The sequence below is a fragment of the Populus trichocarpa genome, chromosome 18 (assembly GCF_000002775.5).
Source record: "Populus trichocarpa isolate Nisqually-1 chromosome 18, P.trichocarpa_v4.1, whole genome shotgun sequence".
NCBI classification, from domain to species: domain Eukaryota; kingdom Viridiplantae; phylum Streptophyta; class Magnoliopsida; order Malpighiales; family Salicaceae; genus Populus; species Populus trichocarpa.
This window is the reverse complement of record NC_037302.2, coordinates 12,539,244-12,558,164: the sequence shown is the minus strand read 5'-3', so window position 1 is coordinate 12,558,164 and position 18,921 is coordinate 12,539,244. Positions and strand designations below refer to the sequence as shown.

The 18,921-nt window shown below is 32.9% G+C and overlaps 2 protein-coding genes across 3 annotated transcripts; both read left to right on the top strand.

The window, feature by feature from the left end:
* Nucleotides 1-7,552: 7,552 nt before the first annotated feature.
* Nucleotides 7,553-12,992, top strand: LOC7493395 (leucine aminopeptidase 1). Its single transcript, XM_002325098.4, has 10 exons — nt 7,553-7,908; nt 8,525-8,939; nt 9,029-9,223; nt 9,417-9,642; nt 9,923-10,049; nt 10,223-10,318; nt 11,072-11,149; nt 11,434-11,494; nt 11,976-12,163; nt 12,662-12,992. The coding sequence occupies exons 1-10, from the start codon at nt 7,675-7,677 to the stop codon at nt 12,788-12,790; spliced, it is 1,749 nt and encodes a 582-aa protein (XP_002325134.2). The 5' UTR covers nt 7,553-7,674; the 3' UTR covers nt 12,791-12,992.
* A 1,371-nt stretch (nt 12,993-14,363) lies between these two features.
* Nucleotides 14,364-17,567, top strand: LOC7493394 (uncharacterized). 2 transcript variants are annotated; one of them, XM_052448953.1, is made up of 7 exons: nt 14,368-14,796; nt 15,092-15,133; nt 15,703-15,785; nt 15,894-15,996; nt 16,101-16,314; nt 16,881-16,975; nt 17,053-17,567. In XM_052448953.1, exons 1-7 carry the CDS (start codon nt 14,637-14,639, stop codon nt 17,319-17,321), a joined length of 966 nt encoding a protein of 321 aa, XP_052304913.1. In that variant the 5' UTR covers nt 14,368-14,636; the 3' UTR covers nt 17,322-17,567. The 2 variants fall into 2 exon arrangements, with proteins under 2 accessions (XP_052304914.1, XP_052304913.1); XM_052448954.1 differs by lacking the exon at nt 15,092-15,133 and having other exon boundaries at nt 14,364-14,796.
* The last annotated feature ends 1,354 nt before the right edge of the window (nt 17,568-18,921 follow it).

Below are 18,921 nucleotides of genomic sequence, written 5' to 3'. Positions count from 1 at the left end.
GATTTAAAAAAAAATTGATTTTTTTTAAATTATTATATCACAAATAAATTTAAAAAATATATATATTATAATTTATTTTTAAATAAAAATAATTTTTTAAAAAAATAATTTGGTTATTTTTTTAATTTTATCTTTGTAATTTGAAAAGCTATGCTTTACATTGTCGGTTAAACAGCTGAAATTTTAAATTGTATGAAATGATGTTATTATTTTTATATATAATATATTACAAACCAAAAGAATTAAATTATGTGCATTATTTCTCTCTCTATGGCTTAACCATTTGGAAAATCGTGTTTTCAAAAGTTTTTGTTTTGTTAAAATTTAATATGTTTTGTATATTTTGAGTCGTTTTAATATACTGATATTTAAAATAATTTTTAAAAAATAAAAAAATATCATTATTATGCATTTCGGTATAAAAAATTATTTGAAAAGTAATCATAACCACACTATAACTAAACATATAAAAGTGACAAAAAATCCCGAATTGAAAAGCATTGGTTAACCATGCTTTTTATTGGTATGAAAAGCATGGGTTAAACAATATTCAAATAATCCATTATTGTAGTCTTTATTTCATGTTCCATAGTGCCCTTCTTGGCGCCACCATACAAAGCATGATTACTCAAATTTGTAGTTATCTCCGGTGAGCTAAATGTTGAAGACTCTCTGAAATACAAAGACTGAAGATATGAAAAAAAACCTCTAATCCCATTAACTTCAGGGCCCGTGAGATTAGTCAAGGTACGTGCAAGCTGTTCCGAATACCCTAAAAAGCCCTAATACACAGTAAATTGATGGATTTTTTTGGATGTTTCAAGGCTTAGATAAGGAGATTCCGACTAGTTTTTTTCAGAGAGAGATTGTGTGCGCGGTGGTTGAAGAGAAAGAGAAAGGGGGCTGCTTTTGTGTGCGGAATTTGAAGGAACAATCCTTTTAAAGGTATAATTTTTTTAAATTACATATTATATTTTTTAAAAACAAAAATTACATATTTTTTATTATAAAAAACCACACACAGTGTGTGTTTTTTAAAGGTGTGGTTGGTTTTTTTAAAAGATACAGTATTTTTAAATTATAAACTATACCTTATAACAGTAAAAAAAAAAATACATATTTCACGATTTCTTATTAGGATGTAATATTTTATGATGTGGTGTTTTAAAAACATAATAAGCACAAATTATACTATTTTACTAATTATTTTTTATAATTTTTTAATTTAACAGTACTACTTTTTTTATAAAAAAAAAACTACCAATTCTCCCTTTATTTTTATTAAACCCCAGCTTAATCTAGATCTCAAGTTACCCAAGTCACTCGGGAAATAGATTAAACTGTCATGTCGGTCGGGTTTTGATAATAGAAAAAAGATTTCTGGATGATCTTTTGGGTGAATGGCCAACAAATCAATGAACGTAACAATTTTTCATCATGGTTCTTGCCTTGCCGAACTTTTATAAAGATGTTGGTACAATGATCAGGCAGCTGGGGAGGTCCCTTTTCTGTCCATTACCAACTACCCAAAAGCAAACAGCTTCAACATTCCTTTCACTGATCCAAGAAAAAGCATTACTATTACTAGGAGAGCTACATCTACTCTAATGTCCTGTCACCGCAACTTTCTAGCAGGTTTATTTTGTCATCTAATTCACAGGAAAAAGTTGCAAGGTAATCTGTTCAAACTCCAGAGAGTAAAAGCCAAAAGAGAGTCAAGCATGCCGAGCTAGGGAACTTTTAGACTTGAAGCTGATCAATGATTTCTTTATTCATGCGAGATTTCAACACGATTCACTGTGCGGTACTTACTATATCTTAGCAATCAAGAGAGGAACAAGTTCGGGTTAATTCTTGGCAGACAATTTAGATCTGCCTCAGGAAAGATTTTGGGAAATCTACAGGAAGTGACTGGACTTGAGAATTTTACCCAGTTCACTGTAGAAACTACCTGCCTGATGCATGGCAAATGCTAAACGATGGCTTTCAGTTGAAACATGAAAACGTGGGCGTCGCAGGACAATCAAATGCTTGCAAGATCAATCAATCTCCTGTCTACTCTGCTATTCACATCTGGTTAACGTTAAATTCAGCGCTACAGCAAAGGTGGTAAAAGAGAGGAAAAACAGTGGAGGGAAAGAGCGAGGAAAGGCCACCAAGTCATCCCATATCTTTTTACAGATAATTTCTACAGCCTGCAGTTGAAGGAGCACCTATATTCAGTAATAATCAGGCTAACAACGTCATTTATTTACTCTTTTTTTAATCAAGAACAGAATCTTTGTACTATTTTTTCTTAATTTTTGTCTACGCAAGGTGTAACTTGCAATTGGGAAGAGAACCGTAAATGGATAGACCATAGCAAAGAAAAAACCAAGCCATCAAGCAAAGTCTGTAGATATATTAATAGCATTAATCAGCGAGGCATGTTAGCTCAGAGTCTGGAGCTCTATCACATCAAATATAAACAATGATAGCGTGCTCGTCAAAGAAGAATTGAAAAGGGAAGAAAGATAGAAGAACTCTCCTTGCTACACTCCACCCTGACATTAATATCTGTCATATGCAATCCATTATGGCAGAGGGAACCACCTTGCCAACTCTACTCTTACGTGACCCGTTTATTTTTCACTAAAATTTAATTTTTTTTATTTAAAATTAATTTTTTTTAATGTTTTTGGATTGTTTTGATCTTAAAAATAAAAAATTTTTTAAAAAAAGTATTTTAATACATTTTTAATTAAAAAATATTTTTATTATAATCTCATCTTAATCTTATTCCTCATGCTCGAGGTTTTTTAAAAAAAAATAGCAAAGTTTGCAAAATAATTTGTAAACTAAGTACATTTGAGAGAAAAAAATATATTTTTATATATTTTAAAATAAATTTTTTTAGCAATCTTTTTCTAGCAAGGCGCTATTTTTTTATTTTTATTTTTTGAAGAAAAAAAAATTGCTGATACTCATATGACAGATAATGGAAACACAACGATATATCCCTATCAAATAAAGGGTCTTTGCCTTCAAAGTCAAACAGGAAATCATAGTGATAAAAAGAGGCCCGTCAGCATGGAGGAGGACGTCTATCATAATGAAAATCTGGCCTTTTTATTTATTTATTTATTTTTGCGGAAAATGAAAGAATTCAAGAACCAAAAGTATATATATGTCTTTATTTATTTTTGCAGAAAATGAAAGAATTCAAGAACCAAAAGTATATACATGTCAGGAAATATCCTATGAGCAAAATATATGTGACGTTTCCGTTTATTCTCATCGTTTCCATCCCAGATAAAACCATTATCATTGTCTCATAATCCGTAGAATTAGTTGAAGTGCACGTAAGCTGTCCCGATACCTATATTTAGACATTCTTCTGTATAAGCTCAGGTCAAGAAAACTGAATTAGCAGCAAGAAGTTATTTAGACATTCTTCTGTACAAGCTCAGGTCACAGGAATTGGTGAGTGCATCTTAACTGCTACACCAATATTTAATTCTTGAAGTTTGAAAAAATAGTTTTTAATGCTGAAATTATAATATAAACGATACTTTAATGACTTTGGATAAAAATTACTATGTTTTAATGTCTACATTAAATATATACAGAACCGTGTTCCATAGGTTTGAACTCAACTCGCTGTTTTAATGGACGAAAATCTCAATCTTTGAAACACATTACAGTTATTATCGTGAAGGGGATGTTTGAGAATATAGTAATAATTGTTTTTTTAATGTTTTTGGCTTGAAATTATTAATTTTTATTTTAAAAAAATTATTTTTGATATTAGCATATCAAAACAATTTAAAAATATAAAAAAATTAAAATTTTTAAAAATATTGTTTCATGCATGTTCCTAAATAGAATCAAAGAATTAACATCAAAACCCCAAACCTAGGAGAAAATCAAGTGTATTCAAAATGATTTGAAAAATTTTAAATTTTATTTATTTATTTATTTATTTCAAATTAATATTTTTTTGATATTTTCAAATTATTTTGATGTGCTGATGTTAAAAATAATTTTTAAAAATAAAAAAAATATATTATTTTGATGTGTTTTAGAATGAAAATCACTTTCAAAAGCAATTGCTACCACACTCCCAAACACACACGGAAAGTAACTTTTAACCTTTAATCCATGAAATTATCTCAAGCTAGTTCAAAAATATAATTTATAATTAAATAAATAAAAATAAATAAAATACTTCACTCTCATTTCTAGTAAAAGCAATTTTTTTTTTCTTTTGATAATTTAGACAACATAACATTAGAAGCACACGAGTTTTTAGGCCTAACAAACTGCCCAGGAGAAGAAAAGGGCCTAATCGAGGAGTGGGAGAGTGAAAACCAAATAGTAAAGGGAAAGGAGAATAAAAGGCCGAAATAAGCCCAACAAGGGCCAAAATCGAACAATAAAAGGCCTAAACCGAACAACCCCATGAGTTCCCAAACGAATAGCACATGAGAGGCCCATTAATCCCAACTAGATAGCAACAAAGGGGAACAGAGAAGCCCAATTAGGCCCAATAGCCTTATAAAGCCCATCCGAATAACAAGAAAGAATAAAAGAAAAGGGCTTGATTGAGGAGGCGAGGGTGGGCAACCAAGGAGAAAAGGAAGAAAATAAAGAAGAAACACTGGGCCTTGTTACCGAGGAGGTGAGGGAGGCCAAATAGGGAGGAAAAGAAGAAAATAAAGAATAATTTGTGATTACATATGATCCCTATGTACGTTAGGCATAAATTTATGCGATCCTATACGATGCAAATACATAGTGTATAAATACTCAAGAATCACCAGCTATACGAAATAAACAAATTCTCATCCACAACAATCAAAAGCATATTTCGTTCTTCTCTTTCTGTTCATTACATAAAAAAAATCATATATTCTATAATTGAGTCTTGTTTTGCAAGACATGGATCATGACTTAATCAAACTTTTTTAAAAAAATAAATCCACAATCGGGAGAAGTTCAAAATCATTTTAAGTTTTTTTAAATTTGGGTTGAATGAAACTCTAGCATCAAGTTTAGATTCAAAGCAAATAATTACCTATAAAACCAGATTGATGAGAAAATGAGCTTTTTAATTTTTGCTTTGTTGTGGAAAAATAAATACGAAACTAGCATTGCGGGTGCGGGTCAAATTAAAAAAAATAATATAAAAAAATTATTCAACTATTTGACATTGTTACTAAACCTAACTCAACATGCTAATCTTGAATTCTCCTGACCTGACTCGTTATCTAACTCGAGTTTAAAATTAACCTGTAAGTGAAAATAATATTTGCTTTTGAAAAAAATTCAAGATGACATATTTTTCTAATAGAAAAACAGTGACATGTTAGATCAACCTGGATTTCACGGCTTAACTCGTCAAATCCGCAACTTGAATCATGGACTCCATTGGATTTAATAACTTTGTTTATACGTGTGTGTGACAACAAAAACAAAAAGCTTGTAAAATTGAACACTAACCAAATATCAAGATGTTTGTTTAAGATTGTGATAACCTTATAAAAAACAAAATAAAACAAATGTTGAAGACCAATTCAAAATCAATCAATGTTGAATTATGAAATTGAAAACAAAAAGCAAAATACGATTCAATCAAAATAAAAAATTGAAAGATGGGATTTAAACTAAAGGAGCTATTTGGCATTGTCTTTGAAATTGACCTTGCAAATCAACCTTAAATTCTCTAGACTCGACTTTTTACTTAGCTCGGACGTAAAATTAACCCATGTGAGAGTTGTCTTGACCTAGTCGACTTGATGAGTCCAAAGTCAACCTGGATTAACGATAAGAACCTTGATTTGCCTTTAAAAAACATTTTGAGATGACATCTTCTTTTTCTTTAATATTGAAATAGTGACATATTAGATTGACTCGAGTTTTGCGACTCAACTCACCAAACTCGTAACCCGAATCACAGGTTCCATTTGGTTTAATAACCTTTTTAACTGCTTTTTACTTGATAATATGATAACAAAAATAAAAGTTTGTGGAATTAAATACCAACCAAACGTCTGGATGTTTGTTTGAGATTACAATAACATTACAAAAAGTAAACCGAAATAAATTATGAAGATCAATTTAAAATAAATAAAATATTAAATGATGAAATCAAAGAAAACAAAAGCCAAAAAGGATTCAATTAAAAAAAAATGAGAGATGGAATTTAAACTTAATGAACTATTCGACATTGTTTTAAACTCAACCCAGCGGGTCAACTTTGAAACTTCTTGATCGGAATCTTTACCTAACTTTAATTTAAAATTAATCCGCATGAGAATTGCCCTTACATGACCCTGTTGACTTGGCGTGTCCAAGGCAACCTGAATGGTAAAAGAGTTGTTTGGTTAAAAAGTAATTCAAGATGATATATATATTTTTTTAATATTGAGATAAAGATATATTGAATCAAATTAGGCTTCCCGACTTAACTTGTCAAAAGCTAAACCTGGTTCATTGTTACCGCTAGGTTTAAAAGCTATTTTTTTAATGATGTAATTATAAAAATAGATATTTGTAAAATTGATCACTAACTAGATGTTGAGATATTTGTTTGAAATTGTGATAATTTCATAAAAAACAAATAAAAAAAAATGATAATGATCAATTTAAAATATTAAGGGATATGATTGGAAGGATAAAAGCCCAAAAAAAAAAACATTCAATCAAAAGAAAAGAGAATTGGAAGATAAAGTTAAAAAAACAAAAAAAACGATAGAATAAAAAAAAATAAAAAGGACACCTTCTTTATTTTCCATACGAAACAATGAAGTTTGAGAAAACCTCAATTTTTTTTAGTATAGTAGTTAATTTGTAATTAAATTAAAAACCTTATCTCGTACAAATATGCCAAAAAAAATCAAATCAAGAAGAGAAAAAAGTCTAAGGACTAATTTGTTAAGAAAAGGAAGAGCACGAAATCAAAAGTGAAAAAATCCAAGGACCAATTAAATAAAAAGAAGTGAGGGGCTACCATCAAGATTCCACTTCTTTTAGTTTGTTAGGTAATTAATTTATAATTAAATTAAAAACTTTATCTCATTCAAAGAATCCAATTTTTCTTCATATGTTAGGTAAAGGTCATTGACTCATTGGACATACTACATGACAAAGACATGGATATTTAAAAGTGTGGTAATAGTTTTTTTAAAGTATTTTTTATTTTAAAATATATTAAATAATATTTTTTTATTTTTTAAAAATTATTTTTAATATGAATACATCAAAATGATAAAAAAATCAAAAATATATTAATTTAAAACAAAAAATAAAAATATTTTTTAAAAAAAACACTTTTCAATTATAGTGCCATATACTAGCGTAAAGCAATAAATAAAATATGTAAGTATTGCTTTTTTAAAATTTTAATTTTTTTTATAGATTTAATTTATTTTAGAACTAATAAAAAAATATTTTAATATATTTTAAAATAAAAAATAATTTAAAAAACAATGTACACAACACAGCACATACTTTACCCATCAAACGAGTTATCAGTAGCCAACTGAATCTCGGCCATGTCTATATGCCAAGCCGAAGTCTAAAATCCAAATGGTCGGTCAGAGATGATGTCAATGGCACCATTCAGGTCTATCTTAAACTAAGTTTTTGGTGGATGGGTTTATTATAAATAGATAGAGACACCCACACTGAAATATGGCCGCCACAGTGGTATCCTTGGCCACTTCACTTACTGCTGCTGTTGTCCCTTCATCTTTCTCATCTTCCTCGTCCTTCGTTTTCACCAAGTTGTGGTCGACACCTTGTCTTAGAATCACTTTTTCAGTCTCACCCTTTTCTTATTCCAGAGGAGGCGGCAAACTCATGGCTCACTCTTTAGCTCGTGCTACTCTTGGTCTTACCCAGCCTGCTAACATCGATGCCCCTAAGGTTTTTTTTTCTGCCCCCTCCCTCTCATTTTTCCTCTAAAAGAATTTACCCCAACGTTTTGTCCCTTTGTTTTTTGTGGTTAGATCTTGACGATTGTTGATTTCTTATGATGGTTTTATATTCGTAAAGTTAATCACAGATTTGCGTGTGTTCTGGGGGTTGAATTTTGTAGATTCTTCTTTAATTTTTATTAATGGGTTTTCGTTTTCAAAGCCAGCTATAGATTTGAATGTCTTTTATGAGTAACAATAATTGAAACTGGCGTGTGGTTTTGCTTTTGTATGCATAAAGTTGCGGTTTTGATTGATTATCAAGGGTTAAAATTCTAATTGAACTTTTTTTTTTGTTGACGGGGTTTTAGTTTTTGCTTTCAAACCTTATTGGTGTTGTATTTCCGTCTGTGATTTATGGCTTGAAGTTGTGCTAAATGTATGTGACCTCATTGATTTAGTTTTATATGGATCAGCATTGTACTGGGATGTCTTTTTGTTATGTTTACCTTCTGAAATGTGCTTTGATAAAATATTAATTGGTGAAGTTTGTGATTATTTGCATTTTGACTGTTGTCTATTGGGCACTGAAGAGGTGGATGATGTATTTCTGTAATCTTTGACAGATTGCTATCTCTGCAAAAGAGATTGATGTGGCAGAATGGAAAGGAGATATCCTTGCTGTTGGTGTTACAGAGAAAGATATGACCAAGGATGACAGCAAGAGGTTTGAGAACTCTCTTTTGAAAAAGCTAGATGCCAAGCTGGGTGGTCACTTAAGTGAAGCCTCTTCCGAGGAGGATTTCACAGGAAAACCTGGCCAGTCATTGGTTCTTAGACTTCCAGGTCTTGGTTCCAAAAGAATCGGCTTGATTGGGCTTGGACAGTCTGCTACAAACACATATGCTTTTCGCAATTTTGGTGAGGCCATTGCAGCTGCTGCAAAGACTGCTCAAGCCTGTAATGTTGGCATTGTCCTTGCCTCAACTGGAAGCACCTCAAATGAATCAAAACTTAATACTGCTTCAGCGATAGCATCTGGTACTAATATTGAGAACTAATAGCATTGTGACAATTGTTTGCATTAACAGTTGGAAATAATTTATGTTGAATGGTTTAAAATGTGACAGGGACTGTGCTGGGGACATATGAAGATAATAGGTACAAGTCAGATTCAAAGAAACCTGTGCTTAAATCTGTGGATATTCTTGGTTTTGGAACTGGACCTGAGCTAGAGAAGAAGCTCAAACATGCTGAAGATGTTTCTTCTGCTGTAATTTTTGGAAAAGAACTTGTCAATTCACCAGCCAATGTACTCACCCCTGGTTCGTAATAGCTTCATTCCCCTCAAGGCTTACGGGCACAATGCACCAACTACAATTACCACCTGACTGCTTCCTGTGTTTGAACTAATGTTTGATGGGCCAAATTTCATTTTCCCATCCCAATACATAGATATGCGTCCATACATGTGTCTGATCACAGCTTTAATTGTCTGCAATGATTTCTATGTTTCAGCGGTACTGGCAGAAGAAGCTACAAAGATTGCTTCCATGTACAGCGATGTTCTTTCAGCTACCATCTTGAATGCAGAGCAGTGCAAAGAGTTGAAAATGGGATCCTATCTGGGTGTTGCTGCAGCTTCTGCTAATCCTCCACATTTCATCCATTTGTGTTATAAGCCTCCAAGTGGACCTACTAAAGCCAAGCTGGCATTAGTTGGAAAAGGATTGACTTTTGACAGGTGATTGATTATATACATTTGCCAGTTCTAAAAACATCTGCGGGGATAAGGTGTGCTTTTGGATGTTCAATGTGTGATGGCGTAATGTAACATCATTTGGATATCTTTCATGTAACTGCAAGTCTTGTTCATGCCCTGTCAAGGAGGAGGTCATGCTGCTGACTACTCTGTCAGCATGTGTTTTTCCCTTTTATTGGATGTGGTGCTTCTATTCTTTTATGCTTTCCATTTTTCGGATGTCAGTAGGGGTTCTTAAAAGCTGTGTCTTTTATGTTTTCAGTGGTGGCTACAACATCAAGACAGGACCTGGCTGTTTCATCGAGCTCATGAAATTTGACATGGGAGGTTCAGCAGCAGTTTTAGGTGCAGCAAAAGCCATCGGTCAAGTTAAACCTCCTGGAGTTGAGGTAAGCCTCCCGTGCTGTCCTTGTTCTCATAGTCATTGCTAAAACCAGGTCCCTATCAATCTACTTAGGTCTTGTTTTCTCCCTGTCCCTTATCCTACCATTCTTGTGCAATTACATGCATTTTTTTTCAAGTTTAAATGCCCTCGAGACTTAGCAGAAATTTTGTTATGCAGGTCCATTTCATCGTTGCAGCTTGTGAGAATATGATTAGTGGAACTGGTATGAGGCCAGGAGATATAGTTACAGCCTCAAATGGAAAGACGATTGAGGTATGGCTTTGTCATCCTGCAGGGAAAAAGACGTGAAAAAAGAACAAGGCCTTTTTTTTATATATGATTAAAGTGTTGTGGTTTGCATGGATTTAGACATGCATTTAGGAGTCTGCTTGTCAGTACTCCCCCCACAACCATCACCACCCAACAGTTGTAACCTCGCTATTGCTATCTATGCATCATGAAATGTTGTAATAATTTAATCAAGACATTTTGTTAAAAAGCAAGTCCTGCTTATTTTCTGTTAGTCATTGTTGAGTTGAGATAGCAATAATTCAGGTTTGAGTTAATTGAATTAGGCATGTCCAAATCCCCAGTCTGTTTTATCATATGGACCATATGCTTCTTTCTCTTGCATCAACAGAAAAGTTTAGCTGTGACTTGTTGTTTGTGTCAGGCAGCTTTGGCATGTCTGTTAATTGAAAACATTCCTGTTTGGTTTTCTTGTCCTACTGTCATTGACTCCTTTAGTGATGCCTTATGTTGTCTGTAAGGTTTTTCTGATGTATTTAGTTTCTTATTGTCAATGCATAAGAAAGGAACAATAAAAGAAAAAAAAATAAAAGCATCGCAAGAGAGATGAGCTCCTTTACTATTGTTGTAATTAAGTAGTTTAACTATGAGGCAAAGTGAACAATGTTCAAAAGGATTTAGAATCTCTTCTGTCCTTCATATCTTTCAAGGGTTGGATAACATTATTTAATTTCTCCAACCAGATATGTAATCTCTTGCTGGATAATTCCATTGCAGGTCAATAACACTGATGCTGAAGGCAGGCTTACACTTGCAGATGCTTTAGTTTATGCCTGTAACCAGGGTGCAGAAAAGGTATCATTTAAACATAGTATTGTGACAAATCAGATAGAAATTTTGTATGCCTTGGAATGACCACGTTAAAATATATATTTACTGGGTAGAAGTTGTTGATTTTAGTTGCTCCATAAGTTGGAACTTTTTGTACCTTGATATTTGATCAGCAATGAAAATAGTAGTTGTATGTCCTCACATTATCATCTCTTAAGTTAACATGGTAAGGATGCTGCATGCTGATAGTTATATAATCGTTTAGTTGGAATTTAGAATGCTGCTGAATATTTTAAATTATTTTGTAGATAATTGACTTGGCAACGCTAACAGGAGCCTGCGTAGTTGCTCTTGGGCCCTCAATTGCAGGTACACACTGACATTCATGTTTCTGCAGGGCTGTGCTGAAATGCAAGCGTTCAAACATTTTTATTAATCATGATGCGAAGTCTGATTTTGGTGGGGATCTATTTTTAAGAATTTCTTTCCCCATTTTTGTTTTCTATGGTTGAGGGAGGGGAGTGGTGGGGGTTGCAGAAAAGCAAGTTTTTGACAGCTGAACAAAGATACACAGATACCATGAGGTTTTTATGCTCTTAAGAATTTCTGAAAGGTTCAAATGAGGTCTATCACCAGCTAAAGATGTCACCATGCTTTGGGTGTGTTTGCAGTTTTTAGAACACTGTTTACAACTTCTAAACTCATGTCTTCAAGTGTCTCAAAGACATTATCGTGTTGGCTTATTAAACTTGGTATTTGTTGTTACTTATAGAATTGACACTTTCTCAAGGCTTGGTTTGATTACTCAATTGCCTGCTGTTTAATAGATGAAAAACCTTTTTTTATGCAGGTGTTTTTACACCCAGTGATGAGTTAGCGAATGAGGTATTTGCAGCAGCAGAAGCCAGCGGAGAGAAACTTTGGAGGATGCCGATGGAGGAAAGTTACTGGGAGTCCATGAAGTCAGGAGTAGCTGATATGGTAAACACTGGTGGCCGTCAGGGTGGGGCTATCACTGCAGCTCTGTTTTTGAAACAGGTGTGTGACCATTGCAATCTGTGCCTATTCTAATAGTTGTGTTCCTATTTCCATCTCTGCTCTTCACAATGAGATTACCCATTTAGATGGACATGCAAAGCAGTGTCCAGGTTGGTATGCAACCATGCGTAGAGCTCAGCTACTTGGAAGAGTTTCCATTATTTTCTACAGCAACTATATTCCTATCCATGTAGAAGAGTTGGATTTGGCACTTCAAAGTGAAGTGTTTGGGTAATGTACCAAACAGTAAGACGTTTCTCAAAGTTTTCCTGTATGCATGTTGTCATCCAGAACGAATGCTGGCTGTTTTTGGACAGAGACACCATCCACTGTCCACATGTTTTGGCAGGGAATGTTGTCTACCAATCTTTGGATGGAGAACCGATGAGAGGGGGAAAGGGGAAAACTTGATAATTTACTGGTCATAAGCGCTTGTTTCTTGGCACCATATGATCTCACATCCAAGGAAATCCTGAAAATTTATCTTTGATCATGCAGTTTGTTGACGAGAAGGTTCAATGGATGCACATTGACATCGCTGGGCCTGTCTGGAACGAGAAGAAGCGCACTGCAACAGGATTTGGCATCCAAACCCTTGTGGAGTGGGTCCAGCAACACTCTTCTTAGATATCAAAAGAGGAGAAAAGGAAGCTTTGTATGCTGTTTTGGTGGTACTGTGAGTCATATGAATAAAAAAGGATATTGGAAATGTAATGGAATTGCCTTGAGGCATGGCTTGGTTTTACCCCATGACTGTAAATCACAGTTCCTGGTTTTTGAACTTGATAAAAAGCATCAGCAGCTGCAATTGGCATCCATTAGTTTGTAATCTTCTCTTCCATGAGTTTTGCATGCACAATTCGCGCAAGAATTTAATCCAAATCTTATGTCATCCCTAATCAGTTAAATTGAGGTTCTTAGCAAGGTTGGAAGGTTGGATTCCAATTATACAGGGTAGAGACAACCTCTGTTCTTGAGCTTGTTATGCAATCTACTTCATCAATTGCAATCATAAAAATATAGAGGTTTATTGGACTATAACACAAGGGCAACATTAGTATTATGAAAGGTCATACCAAACTTATTAAATTCAATTTAGCACAAGGTTCAATTCACGAGTTAAATAGATTAAATTAAGTCAATATTTAAAATATTATTTTAATTTTTTTTAGATTATAAGTTAATATAGATTAACTTTGTTGAATAATCTCCCAAGACTGGTTTCATTCAAATTAACTTTTTGAATCATCTCTCTCCTTGACTTTTATAAATAGCACTAAATTATACCCACGCCTATTATATATATCGAGTCTAATTCGGTAATTTGGTGAATATTTATTATAGACCCCACGATTGAAAAACAAATCAACATGGACCGCGCGATCTAAAAAGAAAACAAAAATACAATCCTTTAATTTTGATAAAATCCAAAAAAAAAATAATCCGGGAATTTTGCATTGATGTCTTTAAAGTTGAAGGTGTTTTTAACTTCCACTGTTCCACTTCCTGCTTTAATTAAACATTTTGGATACTTTAATATGATAAATTATATCATATTTTTATTTTTTTTAAGTAAGATTCAACAATTCTCTGCTTCATCTCTATGATTTATAATTTCTTTTTTAATATTCGTGTTATAGTTTTAATAAAATCTCAATAATATCCTCAACACTAACAATAATTATAGCAAACGTACTCTTTTTAGCTTTGTTTTCTTCATATATATATATATATATATTTTCTCCTATTTTTGACTTGAAAAAACACTGCAAATGTGATAATATAGTGTCAAATCTACATAATTATCAAACTTAATTCAAGATATGAATTGTAGGTTTATGGATTAAGTGTTGTCTATTTTAAAACAATATTGTTTTTTTTTTAAAAAAACATCAAATTACATTGTTTTAAATAAAATTTAAAAAATCTGAAATGATTTTATTTAAAAAAAATAATTTAAAAGAAAATTAATACAATCGGGTCTCATCTAAATTTTGCTAAATCTAATTATTGATCTAACCTGGCTAAATCTAATTATTTACCTACCTTGTGGTTCAAGTAATGAATTGACACATGTCTGTATCAACTTTTAAAGAAGTTGAATAAAAAAAATTGCCAGTATTTGTTCAACGCAGAAAGAAACAATTACTTTCTTACAGTCCACACTTTTTAAGAATAATAATTTATTACAACATTCGCAGTCTCTACGTGTTTCTCTGTTCTCTACTTTCACATTTGCACAGCGAAAAAGGTTGGTAACCCCAAATCCAAAAAGAATATACTGCACAGTACAGCTGCACTGAATCCAATTAATAAGACAAACCTACACAGCCTGAGCTTGTTGACAAGCATGGTACACCATTGCTTATTCGCTCTTTTTGGTAAATTTCATGATCAACAACCAACCATGTAATATTTCGTTGAAGTCGAAGAAAAACAAATACTACAAAAAAGGAGAGCTGGTTTATATTTCATGAAAAAAGGAAAAAAAATGAGTGTTTCCTTGACGGTGATGACCTTTAATCTTCATGATGATCAGGCTGAAGATAGTCCAAATTCATGGGAGAAGAGGAAGGATTTGTGTATTAGTGTCGTCACTAGTTATTCTCCTATGATTCTTTGTACTCAACAAGGTTTGTTGCTCCTTTTTTACGTGTGCGCTTGTGTGTGAAATTGTTTCTGGTTGTGTTTTCTTTGCGAAGGATGATCTGGGTGTCTTTTTATTTCTGTTTTGGAGATGGGTTTTGGTTCCTTTGAGTTGTAGTTGAGTTTTTTATAGGGGATTTTTGTTCAATGCCTATGTGGGTTGTATATTGTAGTGTTTCCTTCACCTTGTTGATCTTATTGTCTTTCTTTTGGGATTTGAATGGTTTCTATTGGTATCTCTTAATTGTTTATTTCTACTTCTTATTTTGTGTATGGATTCAGGTGTGAAAACACAGTTGGATTATCTTCAGCAGTGCTTGCCAGGTAACTGTTTTCCGATGGTTTTATCATTTGGCTTCATACCTTATGCAGTAAAACGTAGTTGACAAGTTTGCACAATCTTTTCTCAACCAATAGTGCTGCTATGTCACTTGATGCATTTTTATCTGCTATTGTAGCCGACACATTCATTGGAAATTCTTAATACCATTTGAAGCTATTCAATCTCCCCATGGCAGCAAATTGACTAGTGTCACTGGGTTCTGTGACATTTATGAAGGCCAAATGATTAAATCGGTCCATATTCCTGCGGTATTAGCGTTTTGCTGGATAGATAAAATGTTGAACTGCCAAACTCTTGCAAATCTTATAATTTTGGTTTCCTAAATAGAACCATGATCCTGAGGGTTTATGCAGGACCATCACCAATATATAAAATATGGAAGGGATAAATCCCAACATACTTGTGTTTCTATTTTCTGTTGTTATATTTTTCTATGTTTCTGCTCTTGACAGTATTGTGTTTTGGCATTCAAATGTATGCAGCGGCAAAACTCGTTTTTAACTAACCAGAAACTAGGCTTATATTTGGGTTGATTGTTTATATCTGTTAGGTTATGGTCAATTTGGAATATCAAGAAAAGGATCTCAAGACAGCCTAGATGAACACTGTACTATCTTCTATGACAAGGAAAAAGTAAGGAATGACTTGCTCTTCATTCTGGTTGAGATTTCCAATTCTGTTTAACGGAGATATTGATGGGATTTGGCCACTCTTTATGTGCTCTTGTCTTATTAAATGAAGGTAGAGCTGCTAGAAGATGGAACATTTTGGCTATCAGAGTCGCCTTCTGTCCCAGGAAGCATGTCATGGGGTGCTGCAGTTCCATGTATTGCAACGTGGGCTATATCCTTTCCAATACTAGTCTTGTCAATTTTGTGGCCAAGGTCCTTTTTTTTATTTGGATTTTTGGAGGTGTCTTCTTCCATGTTTCTTTGACATGATGTCACACATTCCAATTGAAAGGGATTGAGCCCCCAGGCTTTTCATTGCAGATAGTGAATACAAACATGGACGAGTTTAGTCCTCGTGCACGTAGACGAAGTGCTTTACTCACATGGCAACACATTGCATCCTTACCTCCTAGCTTACCAGTTGTGTATTGTGGAGGATTTAACACACACAAAGAATCAACTACAGGACGTTTTCTTCTTGGGAGATCAAGGTATCTTCATTACATAGACACTTGGGTTTTTTAAGTTGTAATTTTCTCGTGTTAGGTTATTGCATGATATCAACATGAAGAACCCACAGCCATGTTTCAAGTTTGAAACTGCCCTTCTTATAGATACCAATAATACTAATCAATTAGCTGAACCAAAGAAATAGTTCTTTTTTTCTTTTCCTAGAATAGGATGCTTGTGCTTACAAAACTGTCATATGACTTCTTTTCTGAAAATGAAGGATTAAGACCTTTCACAGGTCCTTTCTAGACCTTGCCTTTTTTGTACAGACTGGAATCAATTACCTAATGTTCATGTCATTGTATATATAATATGAATGATAATCTCAATTCAGCCCCTTCGGTTCTCACATTTTCCTTAGATAATAGGTGGTGTTGTAATGTTAGTTGCTCCTGTCAGATAATAATATAAATCATAGTGAAACGCTGCTTAAGGATATATGAGCATTTCACTTTCATTCTTAGTGATTGTTTAAGGGATTGATTCAGTAGTAACAAAAAGAGGGGTTGATTCAGTTGCTTGCTACGTACTGGCTTTTCCTCTGCAGCGAGCATGGTGTAGTGGGAGATATGAGGGATACATGGCCCAATGCTCAAGTGAGGAAAAATGTTTCCCTCGTACACACTTTCCATGATTTCAAAGGTATCGTTTTGCCAATTCTGTAATGATCATTCATAATGATATAATCCCGTCAAAACTCAATTACTTAGTATTGTCAGGTGACAAGCAAGGAGCCCTTGAGTTCTTCAAGTTAATCTTGAGGGCACTCTGCCTCTGCTGGGACCGCCAAACACAGGATCTGCATGTAGATTGGATTCTTTTCAGAGGTAGATCTTTGATTCCTGTCCAGTGCGAAGTGGTGAATGATAATATAAACGGGCGCTATCCATCCTCACACTACCCTATATTTGCCGAGTTTATGCTTCCTCGTTCCGTGAGACTGCTTGAGCCACCTCTTACTGCAGAAGAAAATCCGCTTGCTGTCTGATTTGAAGTTGATCCTTCCCTCCTCTCCCATTCTTGTTCTTTCCCATTAAACAGTAAGAGTATCAACTGTCATTCATTGGTTTCAGTGAGAATTTAGGTATCTATATATTTCAAGCACAACATTCTTTTTTTGGGCTATACAAGGATATTCCACTGATTTACTCTTGATTGTATCCAAAAGCCACTGTAGTTTTTTCATACAGGATAAATTATTGACAGCCCTTTACGTTGAGCTGCTACTTTCTCAGCATTGGCCATTCCAAGGATAAATTATGTTGAATCTCTCGAAAGTTGAAGTTGTGAAAACGGAGACCATGGAAACATGGAGCTTAGAATCAGGGAGACATTTATTTGAAATTTTCCCTCGGATTGTACACTACGCAGTGAAAGGAGGATTACTGATTTTCAGCTAAACATAAAAATGAGCAGCTATGAATGTTTCGAGAAGCAAATCATCTTTCATGTGCTGTACAATCCGAGGGGAAATTTCAGACAAATGGCCCTTTGTTAATAAATCAGAAATCCATCAGTTAATTAATATGCCTATAGTAAATTAGAAAAAAAAATTAAAAAAAATTGAAGACCCTATGACCTATGGGATATAAAAATGATTTTATTAATAAAGGAAAAACATTGTGATGATGCACAGTTGATTGGTTTGTGCATAATATTTTTTAAAATATTTTTTAATTGGAAATATATTAAAATAATATTTATTTAATTATCATTACATTAAAACTATATAAAAATTGCTAAAGAATTATTACTTTAATGTTTTTTTAAATAAAAAAACAATCTGAAAATATTTTAAAAAATATATATAAAAAAACACTCACTGAGCTAGCAAAATCGAGTTTCTTCCACCCCCGAAGGCTTGCTAAACTAGGATTCAGTCAATAAACACCATCGTACGCATAGTAAGCAATTATTTTTCAGGACATGAATAATTTAATTAGTTGGATGATATAATCTAAGCTCTTTGGTAATTGTGATTGACTAATTATATTAAAAAAGTTTGATAAAACTCTTTATAATAATGATGAATAATGATATTTATGGACTAAGACTATCTAAAACAATTATTTTTTCTTGCACATAGTTTATGGCGTTGAGTTTGACTTACCATAAATCAATAATAGATTTATTTAACTTCAGTTCTCAACCTAAATTTAAATTTTTGAAGGTTAGTTTAACATTGGGTTCAATTATAAATTTAAACACTTTTGAATTTTTTTTAGTTTTAAATTACTTTTTTAATATTTTTGAATTGTTTCGATGTATGAATATCAAAAATAAATTTTAAAAAATAAAATAAAATAAAAATAATTTCAATATATTTTCAAAAGAAAAAATTTTGAAAAGTACAAAACATATACGAAAATTATTTTTACTTGGAAACCCATAAAAAAATATTTTAAAAATTTATTTTTAATATAACACTTAAAAAAAAACAATTTTTTTTTTAAAATAAAGTCAAACTATACTCCCAAGTACCTTTTAAAAAGATAAATAGTCTCTTTTAATGACTCGCTTGTGGTTAATTACGAAATAACTTAAGAAAGTCTTGGCTATTGCGTATGGACTAAATTATCTGTGAACTC

Excerpts from the sequence above, each read along its gene's own strand:
- LOC7493394 (XM_052448953.1), top strand. The coding sequence starts at position 14,637 with ATGAAAAAAGGAAAAAAAATGAGTGTTTCCTTGACGGTGATGACCTTT. Across the intron at positions 14,797-15,091 it reads GATTCTTTGTACTCAACAAG|GTGTGAAAACACAGTTGGAT; the intron begins GTTTGTTGCTCC and ends GTATGGATTCAG. Across the intron at positions 15,134-15,702 it reads TCTTCAGCAGTGCTTGCCAG|GTTATGGTCAATTTGGAATA; the intron begins GTAACTGTTTTC and ends TATATCTGTTAG.
- LOC7493395 (XM_002325098.4), top strand. The coding sequence starts at position 7,675 with ATGGCCGCCACAGTGGTATCCTTGGCCACTTCACTTACTGCTGCTGTT. Across the intron at positions 9,224-9,416 it reads AGCCAATGTACTCACCCCTG|CGGTACTGGCAGAAGAAGCT; the intron begins GTTCGTAATAGC and ends TCTATGTTTCAG. Across the intron at positions 11,495-11,975 it reads TCTTGGGCCCTCAATTGCAG|GTGTTTTTACACCCAGTGAT; the intron begins GTACACACTGAC and ends TTTTTTATGCAG.